This window comes from Microcaecilia unicolor, chromosome 10 (genome assembly GCF_901765095.1).
Source record: "Microcaecilia unicolor chromosome 10, aMicUni1.1, whole genome shotgun sequence".
Lineage (NCBI taxonomy): Eukaryota > Metazoa > Chordata > Amphibia > Gymnophiona > Siphonopidae > Microcaecilia > Microcaecilia unicolor.
The window spans coordinates 123582545-123605750 of record NC_044040.1 but is presented as its reverse complement, the minus strand read 5'-3'; the positions used below and the strand labels follow the sequence as shown (position 1 = coordinate 123605750).

General features: G+C 48.2%; 1 protein-coding gene across 3 annotated transcripts in view; it reads right to left on the bottom strand.

Moving 5' to 3' along the window:
- Positions 1-23206, bottom strand: part of PARL (presenilin associated rhomboid like) — a 598848-nt gene that overhangs the window by 505555 nt on the left and 70087 nt on the right. For all 3 annotated transcript variants that reach the window (XM_030217136.1, XM_030217137.1, XM_030217138.1), the window contains exon 2: positions 19517-19709. In XM_030217136.1, the coding sequence (XP_030072996.1) occupies positions 19517-19709 (193 nt within the window). The remainder of the gene's footprint in view (positions 1-19516; positions 19710-23206) is intronic.

Sequence of the window (23206 nt, the reverse complement as noted above, 5' to 3'; positions counted from 1 at the left end):
TGCTTTCCTATACTGAAGAGGAGTGCTCATGGGAGTCAGAGGAGGATCCCAGGTAGTTCTCCTCAGATGAGTCCTTTGGTCCTCTGAACCATCCCCTCCACCTGAAAGGAGACTATCCCCCCCCCAGAGACGCCTCTCCTTTGACTCTTTTGTGTGGGAAATGGCTGAGGCCATTCCATTCTCCATAGACTCGACGCCAAAGACCTACCATCCCGATGGCGATGTCGAGGGGCCGACACCCGCACAGACTATGGTAAAGCTTCCTCCACTGCTGTCAATGGGGAGTCGACCTGGGTGGCAGCCGACAACAGAGCCACAAGCGGCACTGAGCACGGACACCTCACCGCAGGTAGGGGGCCAGACGCCGCTTCAACAGTTTAGAAGGCGCAAGCACCCCCGACGCCAATGCAGATTGGCGCAGCAGTCCTTCTAGGAGATCTGGAAATAAGGCTCAGATGCGCTCATTGAGAGCCGCCATTGGAGAATGCTGCGGGGCCAGTGGAGCAGTCTGTGGCAGAATCTCCTGAGGCTCAGGAGCAGGAACTGGACTGCTGGGAGGCCGCCGCATTGGCACCTCCTGGATGGAGGGGGAGTGGTCCTCCCGGCGCCAACACTTCTCGGGTGCCAAATCCTTCAACGCCCCGGAGCTCCCAGCACCATGTGTCGAAGGGGAATGATGACGGTGCTTCTTTGCCTTCACTCAATGCATGTCACCTAGGCTCCTCTGTCACCTCCTTCGCTCCCTCAGGCGGCTCCTCTGCGGGAAGCAAGGGCCAGGGGAAGAGATCCGCAGCCAGAGAGGACTTACCCGACGGCTCCCCGGATGGCCGCCTATCCCGAGTACAGTCGGGGCCGAGCCGGTATTCCTTGCGGCGATAGCCGGCCTTTTCAGAACCACGGCCAAGAGCCAGGACCCGTCACTGCGATAGCCGCCCTATCCGCGGCCGGGCCCGGAGGCCGGCGATCGCGGCTTCCAGGCTCTCAGTCGCCGGCTATGGAGTCCGCGCTTGCACTAGCAGGGAAGATGGCGCTGAGACGCGATGGCCGGCGTCTTCTCCATATTCGGGCGCGGGAACCCGAAGCTCCACCTCAGAGGATCCAGATTTGGATACCGGTGTGGTAGCTCCGCCTGAGAGGCCGGACGGAACCAACCAGAGGGATTTCTTCAGTAGCCGGGTTCCGATTGGCCGGCCATGTCGGCTGGGGCTGGGCGGTTGAATGCTGACAGTATTTAAGGAGCGGGGCTGAAACAGGTTCTGTTTCCCGAGGCCAGTCTTTGTGTGCTCCTGTTCTCTGTGCGTTCCCTTGTTTTCCTGGTTTGACCTTTGGACTGTTACTGGACATCCCTGATAGCCGCCTACCTTGACCTGCTGCCTGTCCCTGGACTTCTCTGATTTTCCGCTTGCTCTCCCCGCTCCCGGTTCCAGTGCTGGGTCAGACCGTCAACCCCGCGGTTCCGGATGTCCCGTTGGCCGCCTGCAGCTGGGGGCTCAACCCCCGGTGAACGGCGGTCGCCGCAGGTGAAGACTTGGTGTTGCTCGGCTGTCCTCTGAGGTCCTTCGGGGCCTTGTGGGACCTAAGGGCTCACCTTCTTCCCAGACAAGACACTCGGTGCCAACGAGGACGACGTCGAATCCTCACATCACCTCAGGGTCGGGTCCAATAATGGTCAGTCCCGGGGGGCCAGCACAGCAGGAGGCCTCGAGATAGGTGGAGACCCACTTTATGCCTCACTGCTCCCAGCGTGCTGTAGCCTCTCAGCAGCCCTACGTACCTCTGCTCCCGACGTCCGATGCCAAAGGACCGGACCGAGCCCCAAAAAGTTTCTCTCTGGGCTTCTCGAGCAAGTTGGGTCCTTTTCTTCATACAAAGACAAAGGGCACAACGATCTTGGGCTATGGCTGGGCCCAAGGTACTGGATACACCAGGAATGGGTATCTGTACTTGAGATGGTCTGGTTGCACAGAGTACAACGTTTGAAGCTGCTGGGTGTCTTTGATGACATGGAAGGGAAAACCACACCGGCGAAATCAAACGACTTGACTGTGCCGAATAAAAAGAGCACAAAAAAAAGTACAAACCAGACCACACGGCCTAAACCCGTCCGCTGACAGAAAAAAAAGGAATCTTAAGAAAAAAGGGAAAAAAGGAACTGGAAAAAAATTAAAGGGAGAATCCTCTCTTTTTTTTTTTTAAGAGGAGAAAGAATAACACAAAGAAAAATACAAAAGACAAAAATCAACGTGAAGGCTCTTTCCCGGGCACGAAAAAGGAGCCATAGAAATAATCTGCCGCTCCTTGTCATGGAAAGAAAAACTGAACAGTGCAGTCGCACAATGAGCGCAAAGTCAGTCCTAGCATGAACGCCAAAATGCTCTGGCAGTGGCGTACCTAGGGTAGTTGACACCCGGGCCGGTAATTTTTAACCCCCCCCCCCCCCCCCCCAAATCCAGTACTAGGCATGCCGAGATTACAAAACATTCAGGACCTATAGAGCAATTCTACCATACCATAAGCAGTCATTTCTACGAGTCACACAAGGAAAAGGAAAGCATCTTAAACACTACAGTGAGCACTAGAACATCAATTCACCTATTGTAAAACGAAACCAGACAGAATAGTACAGATCGTAGATCCTGCACAGTCAATGCCAACTGAAAGCCATGTCTTTTTCACAAACACAGATACACCCTAATCCACTATAGAATAAGTAATCATAAACTTTCTATTTAGACAAAAATTAAACTGAACCCCCAATGCCAGACTCTGCATACAATGCAACACCACAGAAACAGAAACTGTCCCCTAGTACTGTGCAAAATATAAAGACAGCAGATGTAAATTTGAAAAAAAACCTAACAAGTACCAATCACCACTTTACAAATTAACAAATAGAAATAAAACAAATATAGAAAGTAAAATACCACTATTTTATTGGACTAATACATTTAGCTTTCAGAGGCCAAAACCTCCGTCCTCGGGTCAGTACAGTTTAGTGCTGTTACAGTATCCTATCCTGACCTGAGGAAGGGGGTTTTGTTCTCCGAAAGTTAGTCAAAATGTATTAAAATTAGTCCAATAAAAAGATTACCTTATTTACATGTTCTATTATAAACATTTAACACATCTACAATACTTTATCCTAAAGCAAAAAAAATAAAAAAATATATTTTATTTACAGTTTGTTGTCTCTGGTTTCTGCTTTCCTCATCTTCTTTTCACCGTCTTCCTTCCATCCAGCATCTGTCTTCACTCTCTCTCTCTGCCATCCAGTGTCTGCCCTCTCTGCCGTCCCTTCCATCCACTGCCTGCCCTTTCTCTCTGCCCCTTCAATCCACCATTTGCCCTCCCTCTCCCATCCATCCAGGGTCTGCCCTCCCTCTCGCTCCCCCTTCCATCTAGGATCTGTCCCCTCTCTCTCTCTGCCCCTTTTTTCCAGCCCCCAGTTCCAGCCCTCTTCTCCCCTCTGAACACCCCCACCCCAGTCCCCTTCTCCCCTCCCCTTCTCCTGTCTGAGACCCCCACCCCAGTCCCCTTCTCCCCTCTGAGATCCCCACCCCAGTCCCCTTCTCCCCTCCCCTGTCTATCTCCACCCCAGTCCCCTTCTCCCCTCCCCCTCCCGTCTGAGATCCCCACCCCAGTCCCCTTCTCCCCTCTGAACACCCCCACCCCAGTCCCCTTCTCCCCTCCCCTTCCCCCGAGACCCCCACCCCAGTCCCCTTCTCCCCACCCCAGTCCCCTTCTCCCCTCCCCTTTTACCCTCTGAACACCCCCACCCCAGTCCCCTTCTCCCCTCTGAACACCCCCACCCGAGTCCCTTTCGCCCCTCTCCTTCCCACCTCAGTCCCGTTAAAACCGGCGAAGCAGCGTAGCAGGCAGCGCGCCCCTCGTGCCCTGCTCGTAAAAAAAAAAAATCAAATCTCCTTCCTTCTCCTCGTCTTGACGTCGACTCGGGCCTTCCAATCAAATTGATTGGAAGGCCCGAGTCGACGTCAAGACGAGGAGGAGAAGGAAGGAGATTTGATTTTTTTTTTTTTACAAGCAGGGCACGAGGGGCGCTGCCTACAACGCTGCTTCGCCGTTTTTTTTAATGTGCGGCACCGCGGGAACGGCCACGGGAGGCGGCGGGAGCGGAGCACCCCCACCCACTGGCACCCGGGGCGGACCACCCCCACCGCCCCCCCCCCCCCCCCTTGGTACGCCACCGTGCTCTGGCATAGTTTTTTCTTTTTGCTATTGCAAATGCCGGTTCCCGGGCCACCACAGACATCAACCTAGTTGTGAGCATAATCCAGCCTGCTTGTCCTCGGAGAAATGCAATTACACTATTCTGTATCCACTGCACAGCATGATGCTAGCAAAGAATTCCCATTAAAGTAACAAGACACTATGAATACAGAAATACTTTCTCCCACAGCACTGGTATTACATCTTCACCCCAGCTGCAATATTACAGAACCTTCCTCAACCTGGCTGTCCCATTTCATGAGCATTTTCTTCAAAAGCAGCCCAGTAATGAAAGGAGTTTATAAATGTTTTTGCGACAAAAATTATAAAAGTGCAGTTATGGAGACTTCCGGTGATGCGGAGCGGCAGCAGCTGAGCTCGGCTCTGAGGTTTCCCGCCTCTGAGCGCGAAAATTAATGTAGTTTCAAAGTCGAAAACCGACCAAACGTGTGGTGAACAATTTATGGAAAAGTTCTTGCAGAAAACCTCACCTGTGATGGCGCAGAAATTAACGCGGAAAGAGAAGAGCAAGGTAGGAGGCGGCGAATCCAAAATGGCGGATGACATCGCGACGCCAGCCCCGATCTTCACTGACGCTCAATTGGAGCAATTAACCGCAGCAGTGATAAAGCGATGGACCCGCGCTGGAGCGCACTTTCACAGCAAGTGGAGGAAATTAAAACCGGCCTCGATGGACTGGGAATCCGGACGGGGGACCTGGAGACGAGAGTAACAGTGCTTGAGGATGATGTCCGTTTGCAGGCCCCTGATATAATGAGCCTTAAAAAACAAATGGCAGCACAAGCTATGAAACTGGAGGACCTGGAGAATCACTCCAGAAGGAGTAATATTCGAATAGTGGGTATCCCAGAGAGAATACCGGAACAAAACTTAGAAACATGGCTGGAGGCGTGGTTGGCGAAAGAATTAGGGTTAACGGACTCCGGGAACCCACTGGTAATTGAGAGAGCACACCGCGTGGGTCGGAAAGAGGAAGCCAAAAACTGCCCCAGAGCAATAGTACCAAAGATCCACAATTTCAGACACAAAGTGGTTTTCGCTTAAAGAGAGAAGAGCTCAGATATGATGGACATAATTTTCCAGGATTATTCGCAATCTGTTCAGGAGCAGCGAAGAGGTTTTCACCCAGTGTGTACCTGGCTAATCAAAAAGGACATAAAATTTGCCCTAATGTACCCGGCCCGCTTGAAAATTCTGCACCAGGAGAAATGGCACCATTTCACAACAGTGGCTGAGGTGAAATCCTTTTTAACAGACAAGGGGTATGAAGTTGAAAGCTGAAGGTTGTATGTTTGATGATTGTTCACTGCCATGTTACCTGTTTAAAAGCACTGTCGGTTAGACAAAAATGTTACCAGACACGCACAGAGGCGGGAGCCTCTTGCCTCTAAAGGGAGCATACATTTTGCGAGTAGCATCGCAAAGTGAGAGGGGTGATAGGAGAGGGAATGGGAAAGGGATAAGGGCTGTAGGGGGTGGGGGCAGTTTAGATTAGAAGGGAGAATAAAGGAAAGGGAAGGGTTAGGGACGAAGATGGGGGAGGGGTGGGGAGGAAAGAGGCAGAGAGGATAGTCGGAAAGGAAACATCAAAAAGGGGGAGGACAGAGGGACAGAAGTAACCTTGCACCACTCAAGGCAATGTGATGGAAGTTTAGAAATCATTGAGGCGCCTGCGGGTGGCGATACTCGGGGAGAGGCTGGGCTCCCGAGGGAAGGCTTAAATGATGGGGACCACTGTTGGAACTTGTACTTAGCTACATATGACACAAATTTAAAAAATTCGTTTCACTTCATGGAACGTGGGAGGAATAAAACGGGCAAAAATTTTGTCGGCCTTACGCCGCCAAGGGACGGTTATAGCATGCATACAAAAGACCCGCCTCTCCGAGCTGGAGCATGAAAAACTAAAAAGGTCATGGGTGGGAGAGGTCTTCTCAGCATCAGCAAATGGACGGAGAAGAGGTGTAGCGATATTGATAGGACGGGAGATGGCCGCTAAGGCAGAGCTACTCTCCAAGGACCCACAAGGACGATATGTGCTAGTGCGGCCATGGCTGCAGGGGAGACAAATGGTGTTATTAGGCTTATACGGCCCCAATGTATATGATCCGAGCTTCTATCAATCCCTTGAACAGCAATGTGCAGTATTGAAATACCCACTAATAATAATGGGAGACTTTAACTTGGTAACGGACCCAGCACAAGATTGCTCGAGACCGAACGGAAAACAGAGTGGTGGCCAGAGAGCGCAGGCCCTACGTACGTTTATGCGCACCCTGGGAGTTCTGGATGCATGGCGTACACTACACCCAGGCGAGAGGGACTTTACCCATGTGTCCAGAGCTCATGGGACCCTTTCGAGAATTGACTACATTCTGGTTAGCAGAGAGGTATTCCCAGAAATCGTACGAGCAGAGATAGGCCCAGAAGAGATATCCGACCATAGCCCAATATGGGTGGATGTGGAGGCCCCTAGTTACTACCAAACAGGCAGGGGATGGAGGTTCATCTCTATCCTCCCATGTTTCAAACCTCCTCTCTACTGTGGCACCATCCACGTCTGTCAACGAGGCTGTTTCTTCTTACAACAATACTCTATCCTCTGCCTTAGACACTCTTGCACCTTTGATGACCCGCCCTGTAAGGCGTACAAAACCCCAACCTTGGCTGACTTCTAATATCCGCTACCTACGTTCCTGTACCCGCTCCGCCGAACGCCTCTGGCGGAAATCTCGGGCCCTTGCTGATTTCTTACACTTTAAGTTCATGCTGACCTCCTTCCAATCTGCTCTTTTACGTGCCAAACAGGATTATTATGTCCAACTGACCAACTCTCTTGGCTCTAATCCTCGACTTCTCTTCACCACATTTAACTCTCTCCTCAAGGTGCCCCCTCCCCCAACTCCCCCTTCATTATCTCCTCAGACCCTTGCTGAATTCTTTCACAACAAGGTTCAAAACATAAACCTTGCTTTCTCTACCACACCACCTCTCCCTCCACTAGTCCGTTCCCCTCTCTCTCCTTCCCCTCATTCCCTTTCCTCCTTTCCTGAAGTTACTATTGAGGAAACTACACTTCTCCTTTCTTCCTCAAAATGTACCACCTGTTCCTCTGATCCCATTCCCACCCACCTTCTTAATGCCATCTCTCCTACTCTTATTCCTTTTATCTGTCACATTCTCAACCTCTCACTTTCCACTGCAACTGTCCCTGCTGCCTTTAAACATGCTGTGGTCACACCTCTCCTTAAGAAGCCTTCACTTGACCCTACTTGTCCCTCTAATTACCGACCCATCTCCCTCCTTCCTTTTCTCTCCAAATTACTTGAGCGTGCTGTTCACCGCCGCTGCCTTGATTTTCTCTCCTCACATGATATTCTTGACCCATTACAATCTGGTTTTCGCCCTCTCCACTCAACCGAAACTGCGCTTACTAAAGTCTCCAATGACCTATTACTGGCTAAATCCAGAGGTCAATATTCCATCCTCATTCTTCTTGATCTTTCCGCTGCTTTTGACACTGTCGATCACAGCATACTTCTCGATACCCTGTCCTCACTTGGATTCCAGGGCTCTGTCCTTTCCTGGTTCTCTTCCTACCTCTCCCTCCGCACCTTGTGTTCACTCTGGTGGATCCTCTTCTACTTCTATCCCTCTGCCTGTCGGCGTACCTCAGGGTTCTGTTCTTGGTCCCCTCCTCTTTTCTATCTACACTTCTTCCCTTGGTTCATTAATCTCATCCCATGGCTTTTCCTACCATCTCTATGCTGATGACTCCCAAATCTACCTTTCTACCCCTGATATCTCACCTTGCATCCAAACCAAAGTTTCAGCGTGCTTGTCTGACATTGCTGCCTGGATGTCTCAACGCCACCTGAAATTAAATATGACCAAAACTGAGCTTCTCATTTTCCCCCCCAAACCCACCTCCCCGCTCCCCCCGTTTTCTATTTCTGTTGATGGCTCTCTCATTCTCCCTGTCTCCTCAGCTCGAAACCTTGGGGTCATCTTTGACTCTTCTCTCTCCTTCTCTGCTCATATCCAGCAGACCGCCAAGACCTGTCGTTTCTTTCTTTACAACATCCGTAAAATCCGCCCCTTTCTTTCCGAGCACTCTACCAAAACCCTCATCCACACCCTTGTCACCTCTCGTTTAGACTACTGCAATCTGCTTCTTGCTGGCCTCCCACTTAGTCACCTCTCCCCTCTCCAGTCGGTTTCAAAACTCTGCTGCCCGTCTCATCTTCCGCCAGGGTCGCTTTACTCATACTACCCCTCTCCTCAAGACCCTTCACTGGCTCCCTATCCGTTTTCGCATCCTGTTCAAACTTCTTCTACTAACCTATAAATGTATTCACTCTGCTGCTCCCCAGTATCTCTCCACACTCGTCCTTCCCTACACCCCTTCCCGTGCACTCCGCTCCATGGATAATCCTTCTTATCTGTTCCCTTCTCCACTACTGCCAACTCCAGACTTCGCGCCTTCTGTCTCGCTGCAACCCTACGCCTGGAATAAACTTCCTGAGCCCCTACGTCTTGCCCCATCCTTGGCCACCTTTAAATCTAGACTGAAGCCCACCTCTTAACATTGCTTTTGACTCGTAACCACTTGTAACCACTCGCCTCCACCTACCCTCCTCTCTTCCTTCCCGTTCACATTAATTGATTTGATTTACTTACTTTATTTATTTTTTGTCTATTAGATTGTAAGCTCTTTGAGCAGGGACTGTCTTTCTTCTATGTTTGTGCAGTGCTGCGTATGCCTTGTAGCGCTATAGAAATGCTAAATAGTAGTACTATACAAGAATAAGGATTTCTCACAATACCTTAATCAAAAATGGGAAGCCTACGTAGTATCTAACACGCAACATGCAGACAGCCCTAGCCTCTACTGGATGACCGCAAAGGCAGTTTTAAGAGGCGATGTGATAGTGTATGTGGCAGCACGAAATAAAAAGATAGCTAGAGCCATTATACAACTAGAAAAGCAATTCCAGAGAGCCAAACGGCAATATGCGGGCAACCCAAATAAAAAGACCTGGGAACAGCTAAAAACGACACATGTAGCTCTCAATTCCCACATACATGAGAAAGCCACCAGAGCGATGTTTTATCACAAATACAAGCTGTATAGGTACAGCAATAAAGTGGGCTCAATGTTAGTGAAGTTGGTATCGAATTGGAAACCTCACAGGGTGATTACAGCAGTGAAAGATAAGCAAGGGAAGATAAAGACCAAAAGTGAAGAGATTAAGCAGGTATTTGTTCAATACTACTCTCAACTATATCAAAAACAGCAAGGGCCCAGAGAGGCATCGCTAAACGCTTATCTGTGGGGGGTGGGCATCACGCACCTGAATGAACCCATCCAGGGGAAAGAGCTTCAGGGGGTGGTCCGGGGGCTGGAGCTGCATTCAGTGCCGGCCCGGATGGGTTCTCGGGAGAGTTCTATAAGTTGTCAGGGCCGCCAAGAGGGGGGGACAGGGGGGACAAAATTCCCGGGCCCGGACCTCCAAGGGGGGCCCGGCGCCACAGTCCCACCCGCCACTGCCACCAGGCCCCTTCCACCCAAACCCCCGCCAGCAGAAGTGCTGTCTTCTGACTCCGGCGTGCGCGGCCCACACAGACGTGCTCCTCTCAGCTGATCTTTGCACGTGCAGGACGTCAGATGCACAGAAGCCCTGCAGAGTACAGCTGAGAGGAGCGCGTCTGTGTGGGCCGCGCACGTCGGAGTCAGAAGACAGCACTTCTGCTGGCGGGGGTTCGGATGGAAGGGGCCTGGCCCAGTGGCGGAGGCGGGTGGGACTGTGGCACTGGGCCCCTCTCAGGGGGGGCTGCGACAACCTGGGGGGTGGCAGTGGGGGCGAGGCCTTGTCCTGGGCCCGGCCAGTCTCTCGGCGGCACTGTAAGTTGTTGCCAGAGACCTCCTTAGGAACTCTGGGAGCCTACTTTGATAGTGTAGTTCAGACCAAAAATTTCCCCCGTTATGCAAATACGGCGCTCATTACCTTACTGCCGAAGCCGGGTAAACCAGAGGACCAGGCGGAGGCATATCGGCCCATTTCATTATTAAATGTAGACAACAAAATTTTAGCGAAAATATTAGCAAATAGACAATCAAACATATTGCCCAGGTTGATAGAAGAAGAACAGACGGGGTTCGTGAGACAGAGGCAGGCAGGAGGGAATGTCCGTAAACTATTAATGGCAATGGGTCGGAGCAAGGCAGATGTTACAACATTACCCCTAAGCCTCGACACGGAAAAAGCCTTTGATAAAGTAGATTGGGAGTTCATGTTTGACACACTGCAACATATGGGATTTCAAGGGTGTTTTACAATGCCATAAGAGCCCTTCTACACAGAGCCAACAGCTGAGATCCTTATCAAAAGGGTGAGAAGCGAAATTTTAAGATTTGTAGAGGGGACACGCCAGGGATGCCCCCTCTCGCCCTTGTTCTTATATTGTCCCTAGAGCCCTTACTTAGAGCAATAAAATCGGAGAAGTGGATACTTGATATACTACCTTCTGTGGTTACAATCAAAGCGGTTTACAATAATATATAGGTACTTATTTTGTACCTGGGTCAATGGAGGGTTAAGTGACTTGCCCAGAGTCACAAGGAGCTGCAGTGGGAATCTAACCCAGTTCTCCAGGATCAGAGTTCTGCACTAACCACTAGGCTACTCCTCTAGTACATAAGTCTGCACCATATGGAAGCTTACAGGTGCCCACGGAAATGCACTGGGACCACAACGACAACTGGGTACCGTCTGCAAGATGAAAGATGGAAAGACACAACCCTGGTGGTATCCATGGATCCCCCATACACTATTGTCACATATAGGTTTGGCATCTGACCACTATGTCTAAATATCAGCCCCATCCACTGCACCTACTCAGTGCCTCTCTGCAGAGCTGTAGGTCAGTTCCTCGAACAATACAGGAGTGCTGGGATCCCATGTATTCATTCTTGCCAGCAGTCATATAACAGGTGCAAAAACAAATAATGGTCCAACATTAAAAAAAACTTTAAATCCTGATGGCATTGGTCAGTCTGAAGGAGCGGACTCCAAAGGAGTGCGGTAGCAAAAATGAAGTCCTCCACCCCTGTCTCATTCCTAGAAGGTGGCCACTCCCCTCCTTCAAACATGTGCCTTCTTATGAGGAGCCAAGTGATAGAATGGCCCAATGTCCCTCAGCAATGCCACCTCAGCGTTGAGATATCCAAAAAGGAATTAGACAGCTCCCCATACCAGTTGAATAGCTCCAGCCTAGCAATTGTCTCAAAAATAACAACAGCCGACTCAGTCACCGCAGCCATATTATCGTCCTGTATTCCAAAACTGCCCTTTCAGTTTCATTCTTTAGGGCTTTAAGTGTTCAAAGATTATCAAGGAGGCCCCAGGTCTCCTCCTGCAGCCTCTTCATGGTTGGGAGGCGGGGATAGGGCTGGCCAGACTTATACAGTCTGTGCCCTGAGGAGGACAGTATAAATAAAAAAGTAGCACATATGAATTTATCTTCTTGGGCAGACTGGATGGACCGTGCAGGTCTTTTTATGCCGTCATCTACTATGTTACTATGTTAGGTTGGGAGCTCATGACATAAAAGCGCTGGCATTTGCAGAGGACCTGTTGATCTTAATCACGAACCCGGACAGCTCCCTCCCAAGTTTGCTGACAATACTCGACAAGTACAGTAAGTTTTCGGGTTTCACTTTAAACTTCACAAAATCAACAGCTATGATGGTGCAAGGGGAAGGGGCCAAATGGCAAGGAACCCTTAAGATGACTGGGCAGAGGAAGAATTAGGTATCTTGGGGTCCGGGTACCGAAGGATTTATCACAACTATATGCATTGAATGTTACTAGGCTGATGGGAGACACATGTGCTAGGTTACAGCTATGGCAGGCATACCCACTTTCCTTAATAGGGCGTATTGCCATAATAAATATGATGATTGTGCCAAGATGGCTTTATGTATTTCAGGTATTGCCACTATACCTCTCTCTTAAAGATGAAAAAACATTAAATAGGGCCATTAGTAGATTTCTCTGGCGGGGGAAAAAGCCCTGAATACCCCTGTCGATTTTACAAACCCCAGTGGAGTATGGTGGCCTGGGGCTCCAGAACATACGATACCTGACAGTGGCAAGTGCCACATAAACAACTGGTTGACAGACACTAGCTTTTTCTCAGCCACCACATTGGAGCAGACAGCACTGCAAAACATGCACTTTGGCTATCTGTTGCACGCATCAAGGACAAAAGTTCGAAATGAGTTTGAGGATACAGGAATTTTCACAACAGCACGCGCAGTCTGGAGGTAGGTTTGCAGATTTCATCGATTCTCAGCAAGGACAACACCGTACCTACCTATATGTGGGAACCCAGACTTTCAGCCAGGACAGCTACATAAGGCCTACTGGAGATGGAAACAACAGGGCTTGGTGTATTTGGTACAGGTGCTGACAGAAGATGGGAACGTTAAACCCTTTGTGAACTACAGTCTAAATACCAACTGCTGCCGTCTGATCTCTTTTACTACTATCAGCTGAAACATTACATATTTAGCTTACCCTGGGATTCCCTAACGGAAGATGTCCAAGAGGAACTGGCAGAAGCATTCACTATTAGATCACAACAGAAAGTACCACTCACATTCCACCACAGACATATAAAAGATACAATCCCTGAGCTGGACTATGGGAAATTAGCAGAGGTGTGGAGTGGAGAACTGGATGGGACTATAACGGCAGCAACATTGAAAGACCACATCCTAGGGTTGAGGCGGATGACCTCAATGGCAAGGCATTGGGAGCTCCAATACTGGATGGTGATGCGAGCTCATATACCGCCAAGGAGGGCCTTTCACATGGGGCTAGACCCAGATGGAGCATGCCCGAAGTGTGGAGCAGAGGGAGGTACACTCGGGCACATGTTCTGGACATGCCCAACCACACGAGCATTTTGGGATAGACTGTTACAATGGATCTCATGCATTTGGCAATCCGACTGGCGCCCTGGACCGGAGATGTTGTTTGGAAATTACAAATGCAAGGCCAGGTGGCCCCGGGCATGCGGGAGTTCGCGGCTCGGGCCATCATTGTGGCCAAGAAAACTACACTTACAGCCTGGTTGTCCCCGAAACCACCCCAAAACCAATTGTGGCGAGGGGAGATGACACAGTTTATGAAATTCGAAAGATCAGAAATAAATCACCAACCCCCGGCCGGAGATCTGAGATTTCAACGCAGATGGGGCCCTTTCCTAGACTCTATGACACCTGCGGCCCGAGGATACTTATTGAATATGTAAATAAGTCAAACAAAATGGACCTCTACAAAAAGACAATGAGACCTGCCTCTTGGGGGGGAGAAGGGATGGGGGGGATGGAAAGTTGTTTGTGGGGGGGGGGGAAGGGATGTTTAACTGAGGGAGTGGGTGTTAAGAAATTAAGGTGTAAAAAGAGTCCAGACACTGATCTCTATATATAAAAGGCAACCCCAACGTTCTAATGAAGCCTCCAGCCGGAAGTTTGAGGCGGCCGAGATATCCGGTATGCCCATGAGTGTCTGCCCCGCCCTCGCGTCACAACGTGATGACGTCAAGGGCGGAGCAATGACACTCGAGGGGCGAAACGGACAAGGCACAGGCTCGGAGGCGGAGCAACACCCCCCCCCCCAGGAACAACGTGGGACGCAGGTACGGAGGCAGGCAGGCAGACAGCCTCGACATCGGCGGGCACCCCTCCCCCCAGGGCCGTCGCTCACTCGCACCCCGAGGTCGATGGAGGCAGCGCTTTAAAGTAATGCCAGCTCACAGGAAGAGAAGCACAGTACAACACCCTCGCGTTCACCTTTTCCCTTCATTCTCTCTGCGTCCTCCCCTCATTTCCTGTTTCGCAGAGAGAGAGAGGGGGAAAGCTGAACGCGACGCTGCTGTACTGTGCTTATCTTCCTCTCAGCTGGCATTACTTTAAAGCGCTGCCTCCGTCGACCTCGGGGGTGAGTGGCGGCCTCCGGAAGGGGGGCAGTCAGCTACAGCCCTGGGGGGGGGAAGCGAGTGCCCCGTGACCTTGTGTTTCTGTGTCTGGCTGGGTGGGGGGGGGGGGGGTTGCACTTGCCGGCCTTCTGCAAACATTGAGGGACTGCGGTGAGTGGTTACCTCGGGGTGGGGGGGATGCTGTTCTTGGAGGAACGGAGGGAGGGGCCCTGGAAATCAGAGGATACAGAGGGAGGGAGGGGCCCTGGAAATCAAAGGCCACAGAGGGAGACGCAGGAAGAGAAAGGGAGGAAGGGAGGGAGGGGACGCCTACAACTCACAGGGGACAGGGAGGAGGGCCTACAACTCTGAGGCCAGACACACAGGGAGGGGGGCACTCTATATGGCTGAAAGGAAACATACAGAGACATATGGAGAGGATGGGAGACCAGGGGGAGAGAACAGATTGCTCGATGTGGACAGGAGGGGACGCCAGGGGACAGGACACACTACACTCACTCCGACAGACACACGCTCTGTCTCAATCACACACTCACTCACACGCTCTCTCTCTCACACATACTCTCTCCTAACAGTTTCCTTAAAAACAAAATTACCATTACAGAACCTTGCTAGCGCCCGTTTCATTGCGTTCAGAAACCGGCCTTTTTTCCTAGTAAAGATATAGAAGTGACTGTATTAGTGAATTACAATGCCTGGACATTATCTATATATATAAAAGGCAACCCCAACGTTCTGAAGCCTCCACGGAAGTTGAGGCGCCCGAGATATCCGGTGTGCCCTGGAGTGTCTGCACCGCCCTCGCGTCAAAACGTCATAACGTCGAGGGCGGAGCTATTGACACTCCAGGGCCGAAACGGCCCACAGCGCACAAGGCAAGTAGCTTCGAGGGACGGAGGGAGGGGGCCCCTTGCTAGCGCCCGTTTCATTCCGCTCAGAAACGGGCATTTTTCCTAGTATATTATAAGCACGTTGTGTTAAGTGAAAAGTTAATAAAAATCATTTAAACATAAAAGTGCAGTTATAAACTGCAGAAAAGAAATCCAAGAGAGTAATATGTGTTAGAGATGAGTTTATCAGACATCCATCAAACAGAGGAAGAACCACGTACGGATCATTTGTGATAATTTCTGTGTAATCAAACAGTATAAAAATGCAGCTGCCAGGGCCAGAAAAAAACCTGGGTACATAGAAAGAGACAAATAAAAAACACACACACTATGATTTTTGTCTGTAATTTCTTGTCACACATCACGCTAAAAAAATGCTGCAAGCCCTGGATATTTGGCCATTCACATAACTGATGAGTTCTGTAACAATAGCATAGTCAGAAGTCCATTTCAGGGGGAGGGGGCAGGGGTAGACTGGGGAATCCATGCATTTCCTCTCTGCCCTTCCCCCACCTCCACCCACATTAATACCTTGACTGGAAAGGATGCGCATGACTTGAGCATGTGCAAGGAGTGATGACATCAGTGGCTGAACAGCACAGCCAACTTCCCTACTGCTCAGATAGCATGTGGAATTTGGGCTGAGGACCTCTTATGGTGGCAGGGCTTGGGCATCCATGCCAGTCATTGCAATGAGTGCCTCAATTTTGAGAAGAGAGCAAGCCCCCCCCCCTCCTCCTCCTCCCCAGCTACACCACTAAAGAATAGAGGTCATTATCCAAAATATATCATTACAAGCCGTTAAGCCCATTAAAATGGGCAAGATTTTTTATTTCTGACATATAATGTAAAATTTAATGAATGTAATGTGTAGTGCTTGATAGGATGCGGGGAACAGTTGGGGGTACAGAGAGAGTGAGAGAGTGTGTATATGTGTATGTGTGTGAGAGAGAGCTGCTAGGAGTCCCTGTGACAGTGGAGGGTCATTTGCTCCTTATAGCCAGTTGTTTGAGGCAGCAAAGCAGGGCTCATTTTTGAGTAGCCTGCCCCCCCCCCCCCCCCCCATACATCTTCCTGTAACATATATGGGGTATGGTGCGGTATTGTTGGACTTCAATGAGTTCACTGTATGTGTGGTGTGTGTGAGCGACATGCCTGGGATCCATTCCCGGCGTCGCTGTCCCGCTGTGTGTGTGTGAGAGAGAGAAAGAGAGAGAGAGTCTGTAAAAGTGAGTTCAGAGAGAGAGAGATAGAGACATCCCTATGCGCAGTCACAGACACAAAGCTGCCAAGTTAGTCATTCCAGGAGGGAGACTTTTTGTCCAGTCCTGGTTTTAAACTTACTCCCCAAAGCAGTATAGTATTTGTAGTCCATGATTTTATCCATTGAAATAAGTGCTGCAGGTCCCATCATGCATCAGAATGAGAATGGCAAAAATACAGGACCGGCCAAAGAGGTCTTCCTCCTGGAATGGGTAACTTCGCAGTGATGCAGAGTCTGTGCAGACTGTCTCTCATCTTGCCATCTCTCCTCTATTTATACACATAGTCTGTCCCCCTCCCTGTCAGTGCTTACACTGTATCGCCTCACCGCCTCACTAATAATTAATGGTGTCTCTCCCTCTCACTACTGCAGCTTCTCTATTTATACAGAGTGTCTCTTCTTCCCTGTGTGGTTAATCTCATCTATCCTTCCCTCTTTGTTTATACACATCCTCTGTCTCCCTCCCTGCCAATGCTTACAGCCTCACCTCCTCTGATAATAAATGATGTCTCGCCCTCTTGCTACTGCTGCTCCTCTATTTATACAGTGTCTCTTTTTCCCTGTGTGGTTACAGACTCTCATTTATCCTTCCCTCCTCTGTTTATACACATCGTCTGTCTCCCTCCCTGTCAATGCTTACAGCCTCACCTCCTCTGATAATAAATGATGTCTCTCCCTCTTCCTCCCAGTTCCAGAGCGACTGCCCCCTCCCTCCCCCCGAGGTCGCCGCCGGCACTCTCCATTGAACTCACAGCGTGTTATGACCTGGTAGTAGTGAGCCCCTGTGCCCCGACTGAGCACGGCAGAGATGGAGTGACACCGCACTTGGTCAGGCAGCCAGACAACCCCTAGTTTCACCTGGGAAGCGACCACCGTTCACCGGGAGTTGAGCCCCCAGCTGCAGGCGGCCACCAGGACTACAGGAACCAGTGGGGTTGCACAGCCGCTGACCAGGATAGCAGGAAACAGACACAGTCCAGAACCAGAACTCCAACAGGCAAAGAATAGTCAAATCAGTCCAGAGTCAAGGCAGGCAGCAAACAAGCGAAATCCGAGATAACTAGCCAAGGTCTGGTACACAGGAAAAACAGGAACAGAAGGAAGTCGGTGAACAGCACTCCGACAGCAAATGAGGCCGAAGCAATGAAGGCCTGGAAGCAGTGCTTTAAATAGTGAGGAAATCTGAGCAAACCACACTCAGGTGAAGCCAACATGGCTGCCCCCAGAGGAGATCCTCCCAAGACCAAATATGAAGTTCCTTCCTGATCTCGTTTATACAAGATGGCCGCCCCCCTCCTGAGCTAGCCAAGATGGCCGCTGCCTGTGCTCTAAGCCGGATGACGGCTGCCAGACTTGGGAAACTGAAACCAACCCATTCTGGAGAAAACATCAAAAAGCTGGCTAGCTCTGCTGGACCGCACCTCGCCGGCGAATCAGACGCGCAGGCCTGGAATCAGGTGAGGAACGTAACACAGGGCCTCACCTCCGAAAGTGCAGCAGGCAGCGGCAGATCGCCCCCATTCGGGCTTCCTTTCCTCCCTGTGTGCCGCCCTCGTGTGACGTAACTTCGGCGAGGGCGGGACACAGGGAGGGAAGGAAGGCCGAAGGGAGGCGCTGCCGCTGCCTGCTGCGTTTTCGGAGGTGAGGCGCTGTAAGTTCAATGGAGAGAGCCCGGACCAGGTAGAGGGTGGCGGGCGGCGACCTCAGGGGGGGAGCAGTAGCAACCTCGGCGGGGGCAGGGCGCCGATCCCAGCCGCTCGGGCGGTTGGTAACTGGCCTTCTGCCCCCCGCGATGTGTCATACGCTCCATCTGGAGACCCGCAAGTTCACCCGGGCTCTGAGCAAACCGGGCACGTCGGTCAGAGGCTACAGCTTGCAGCATCAACGTCGGGAGTGACCTGTGTTGTGACTCATGCGCGGCACATAGGTCATTCTTCATTTATGTAGTAGGATTCTCATTCTACACAACTCTTGAGTACCTAGACAAGACATTTTCTCATTGCTTCAGCTACCTACTTATGAATACATTCTTTGAGGGGACTTGTGGAACAAAAGGCCCCTACATGGAGCACTATGTATATGCACCCTATTGCCTGAATAGGTTTAGACTTGTGTGCAGATGGCCAAAGCTGCAAGAGAGTGAGAACAACTTCAACAACAACTTTGTTTACAAAAATAGTAGCGTCTGTGGCCAGGTGTTTTGGTTCCCCAGATCATGACACTGGGAGTCAACAACCTGTTGTGGTCTGTGAAGCTCGCTTTACTCAAGAAAAGGATATAAGAAGCCTCTGAAAAAAACATCACGTTATCTGGATATTATCTGTAGCAGTTATCAGTTGTCAGTGAAACAGATGACAGCCTTGATCCAAGATGGCTGCATTATGAATATATCTCAAGCTTGTTAAACACGGCCTGCCTTGCCTGCTCCTGCCTACCGGTCTGCACCATTCAGAGATAGCATGCCTGACAGCCTGGCCTGCAGCATGCTCCTGCCTGCTATCTGACTGTGCCTGCTGAAACTCCTGTTATTCTCCCAAGAGATAGCACTCAACAGCTCCCTGACCACCTCTGCATCTTTTAACTGTTTTGCATATAGTGGTAGGGAATTAGGAGTCCTAATCGGTTCAGGATATAGGGTATAAAGTGTGTGTTCTCTCTACCTTGCCTTGACAGGTACATAAATGCTCGACTGCTTTACCATCAGTTTGGGTAATTTAGCATACGTGCATTATCTCTAATTTATACTATTTCTTCTGCTGCCAATAATAATAAATTAGCTTTTATATTTTTATAATATCTGAGCCTTGTGTTCTATTCTTTTCAGTGTGTATTTTGGGCTTTAAGAACTTGGGTCTATAGATGGAGGAACATTTGTTATACCTGAACTAAATCCCAGAGTGCTACTTTTTCATATTTTGCCATCATTTGTACGTCCCTTCATTGCCTGCCCTCTACCTGAGGTAAGGTAACAGTGTTAGCCCCACAGACTCAATCTATATGAAACGAGCAATAAATACCAAAATAACACAAGTAGCAAGAGTCAGTATAAGTAAATAAGAGAACCGACTGTTACACCTCGGTAACACAATCGTGGAGAAGCTCTTACCCCAACAGTGAACAAAAATGGTTTAAAAAGTCGCTTGAAAGACATGGATGTAGTATGGAGGACAGGCTCTGGTACTGGTTGAGACATACTACTTTGATATGTTTTGGCATCATTTTCTGATTCTGGTCTTCGTGCTTCATTCTTTTTTGGTGCTCTTCGAAATCCTATTCGCTGTTGAGCATATATAGTAAACCTGAGGGAAAGAACGACACATCTTTGTCTATCACACATTGATTAATACACTCTCAACATGTAATTCTACCCAGTTCCCTTTTAGTTTTTCACAGTCCAAGGGAAGCTGAAAAATTGTACATAAGGGGTCGAAAACATCTCTCTGCCTGCCTAAGGGCAAAACAACTCCCTGAAAATATAGTGGAATGGGATCAAATTCGGCGAGGTAAGAAAATAAAAGTGAAAAATAAATTGAGTTTAAAAATGTGCATATTGAGGATTCCAGAGAAACAAAGCACCCTCTCCCAAATTTAAAAAAAAAATGTCCCAATACATTTCTAGTCAGAGCCATAATGAGCTATGTGCACACTGTGAGGTGCACAGGGCGCATGAAAGTGGACGTGCCTCCCCTGCTTGGTCATGATGCAATGGTGGAAGATAAATGCTAGGGAATATGCCACACAGGATTTTCGGCATGAGATGCCTCTGGTTCTAGCTTCTGCAACCTAGATTCTAGAATGAAGCACAATAGTTAGAATTACTGCTTTCAAAACGATGACTATCCCCCCATATTATATACCTCATCTCCTATTGTAATGGTATCAGTTTATTATATTTTGCTGGATTATATATACCCCAATATATTTGTGCAGCTTTTATATATTTGACACTGCAGCAGAGAAAATGGTTTCATTTCAAGCCCCTCTCTCTCCATTCCTTTTTCTGGGAACTTCTGAGAGCTGGGATAGTTAATTACAAACACTTAAACACAAAAGAGCTTCCTCTGCCCTCCCACCTAACAAAAGATTGACTAAGGTGGGCACCTGAATACCCCACTGAAAACAAAGAACTCAGGAAAAGCATAAACAGGACATTTGCTTGTCAAAGGTATACCTGCCCCTCCCATCAGCTTTCAGACATGTGCAGAAAGGAAGGACTTGTAATGTGTATCTGCCCCAGAGACTGAGCAGGACATCAAAAGACCTTTTGCCAGCAAAATCCAGACAGTAAGTCTGTGATGTCAAAAGACATGAGACCAACTCAGGGGTCGTGTGCAGACATGAGACCAAGATACCACAATGCTTTGCAAATGCCCAAGGGTCGTGTGGAAACCAGGAAATCAGGACAAAGATCCACATGGCATATCCTCCTGCAGCTTGGAAGATATAAAAGGACAAGCTGTTTCCCAAGACTCAGACTCTCTTCAGCTGCAAGCAACTCAGATGATCCACTTACTGCAGAAGCCCTGTTCCTGTCCTGCAAACATGTGCTTACCTAATGCTGTTCATACTGTGTAACAAGGACTTGTAAGTAACATAACTTTTGATCTAGACCTGCTACTTTGTTCTATTTTATGCACAAATTCTCTGTTCTAAGATCCTTTTTAAAACCTACCTCTCGTGTGCAATTGTATATTAAATCAACCTTTTTGAAGCTAAATACGGTCTCTTTGTGTTCTGAGTATATGGTATCTTTTATATATACTTAATTTATTTAATTTATTGCAATTATCACCTTTGGTGATTGGTGAAGAAATTAATATCCTAAAACTTATAAATACAGCACCTGCTCTTAAATTATAAAGAGAGGCGAGTTGCTCTAGAGCTAGTTTCCCCAAAATAAATCATTTCTTGTAACACTATCCCCCAACTACCTTCACCTCCCACAACTACTCTGTCAACTATCTCTCTACCCAACCCCCACAACACACCACCACACATTCCTCAAATCACCCCTCTCATTTCTCCTTTAAATCAGATACACACAGAGACAAAACAGAATATGCGAGTGCACACAAGCATACGCACAGAGGGGTTGAAAATAATTCCAAAAGCCATGTTCTGTATGCTTTCCCTATTTCAAAAATCCTTAACAGTCTTAAAGAGGTTCACAGATTTACAGAACATATTTTTTCCAGCATAATAAAATTTTAATGTGGCATTTCAGCCTTGTATTTTTAAACCTGGTTAATAAGGGCATATCATCTACTCTGCTCTTTCATATCAATGTCCATCAAGTTTCAAGTTTATTTTTATTTTGATATACTGACCATTGGGAATGTCATCTAAGTGGTTTATGACAAAATAAAAAAACAATTCCAACTAAAGTAAGAGAAAAAGTAAACATTGAAAAAGGAAATTAGAACATGAGTTATTACAATAGCTTGGTAATTACAAAAAAATATATTACACTAGTAAAGTGAAAGAGGTTCAGTTGTACTGTATAGTTGCTTTAGTTAGTTTATTACAGATATTTTGCCTACGAGATACTTGAGGGCAATATTGTTATTATACAACTCTGAGCAAATTTCTAATTCATATTAAAAAAAAGACTCGGTTAAATATGTCAGACTGTACAAATTGTAGACCAGTGACAAATTTATCATTCCCTCCCTTCCAAATTTTTCGAAAGAATGATCTTACTGGAAAGTCAGAATTATGTGGAAGAGTCAGGTGTTTTGTGATATTCATCAGGGTTTTGCTGCCATTTTAGTAATGAAGCGGTTTGGATGTCTTTACAAGATGTAGTTTGTCAATGTCTAAACAAACATGAATGAGACTTACTGGTATTGCTAGATTTGGCTTCAGCATTGATTTATCAACTCAAATGTATTAGTTCGATGCTATAGTTAAAATGGTATTACAGGTATAGCTCTGAATTGAGCAAGATTTTTTCTGCAGGACCGCAAAGCAGAAGTAATGAGGAATGATTCTGCAAGTAGATATGCCTCTTTATCCTACAAAATACCACAGGGATCATATTTATCTCCCTTACTTTTTAATATTTTTTTAGACAATTAGGGTTTTTGATAGAACACATAGATTTAGTAGTGCCGATGAGGTATAGATTTTCATCCCTTGGAAGGAAAACAATGATGGATTGTAGTGGTTTTATTTCACCTCCTCTGATGCTTAACTTGTACTGAGGGCCAAGTGTGATTTCTCAGTAGTCAGAGATTTGGAGTGGTATTTGGATTTTACCTTCACAGGTGAGCATCAAGTGTCTCATACTGTCAGTTCAGTTTTATTTAGAATGAAAACACTATGTTAAACATTAAGGCATGTTTGCCAGTGGATTTGTTTCAGTAGGTAATCCAGCTGTTGTTCCAGTTTTGGACTACTGTATAATGTCCTATATCTGGGACTTCTAAGAAAATTGTTGTGCGGTCTCCAGGTGGCCTAGAATACAGCAACACATTGATTTTTTTCATGCTTGACCTTTATCAGAGAAACTAAATTGGCGCCCGATTGAATCAAAGGTTCAATTTTAAAGTATTGTCTGATTTTTCAGATTTTACATAATCAGAATCCTTCAAATGCACCAATTTTTCAGTCACATATATTCTTGTACTCATTCCCTCCATTCTAGTCAAGATTCACTGTTAGTAGTTCCATCTTTATGACATACTAGTCAAAAAGGCCCGTTTCTGACACAAATGAAACGGGCACTAGCAAGATTTTCCTCGGAGTGTGTATGTTTGAGAGAGTATGTGTGAGATTGACTGTGTGTGAGAGAGAG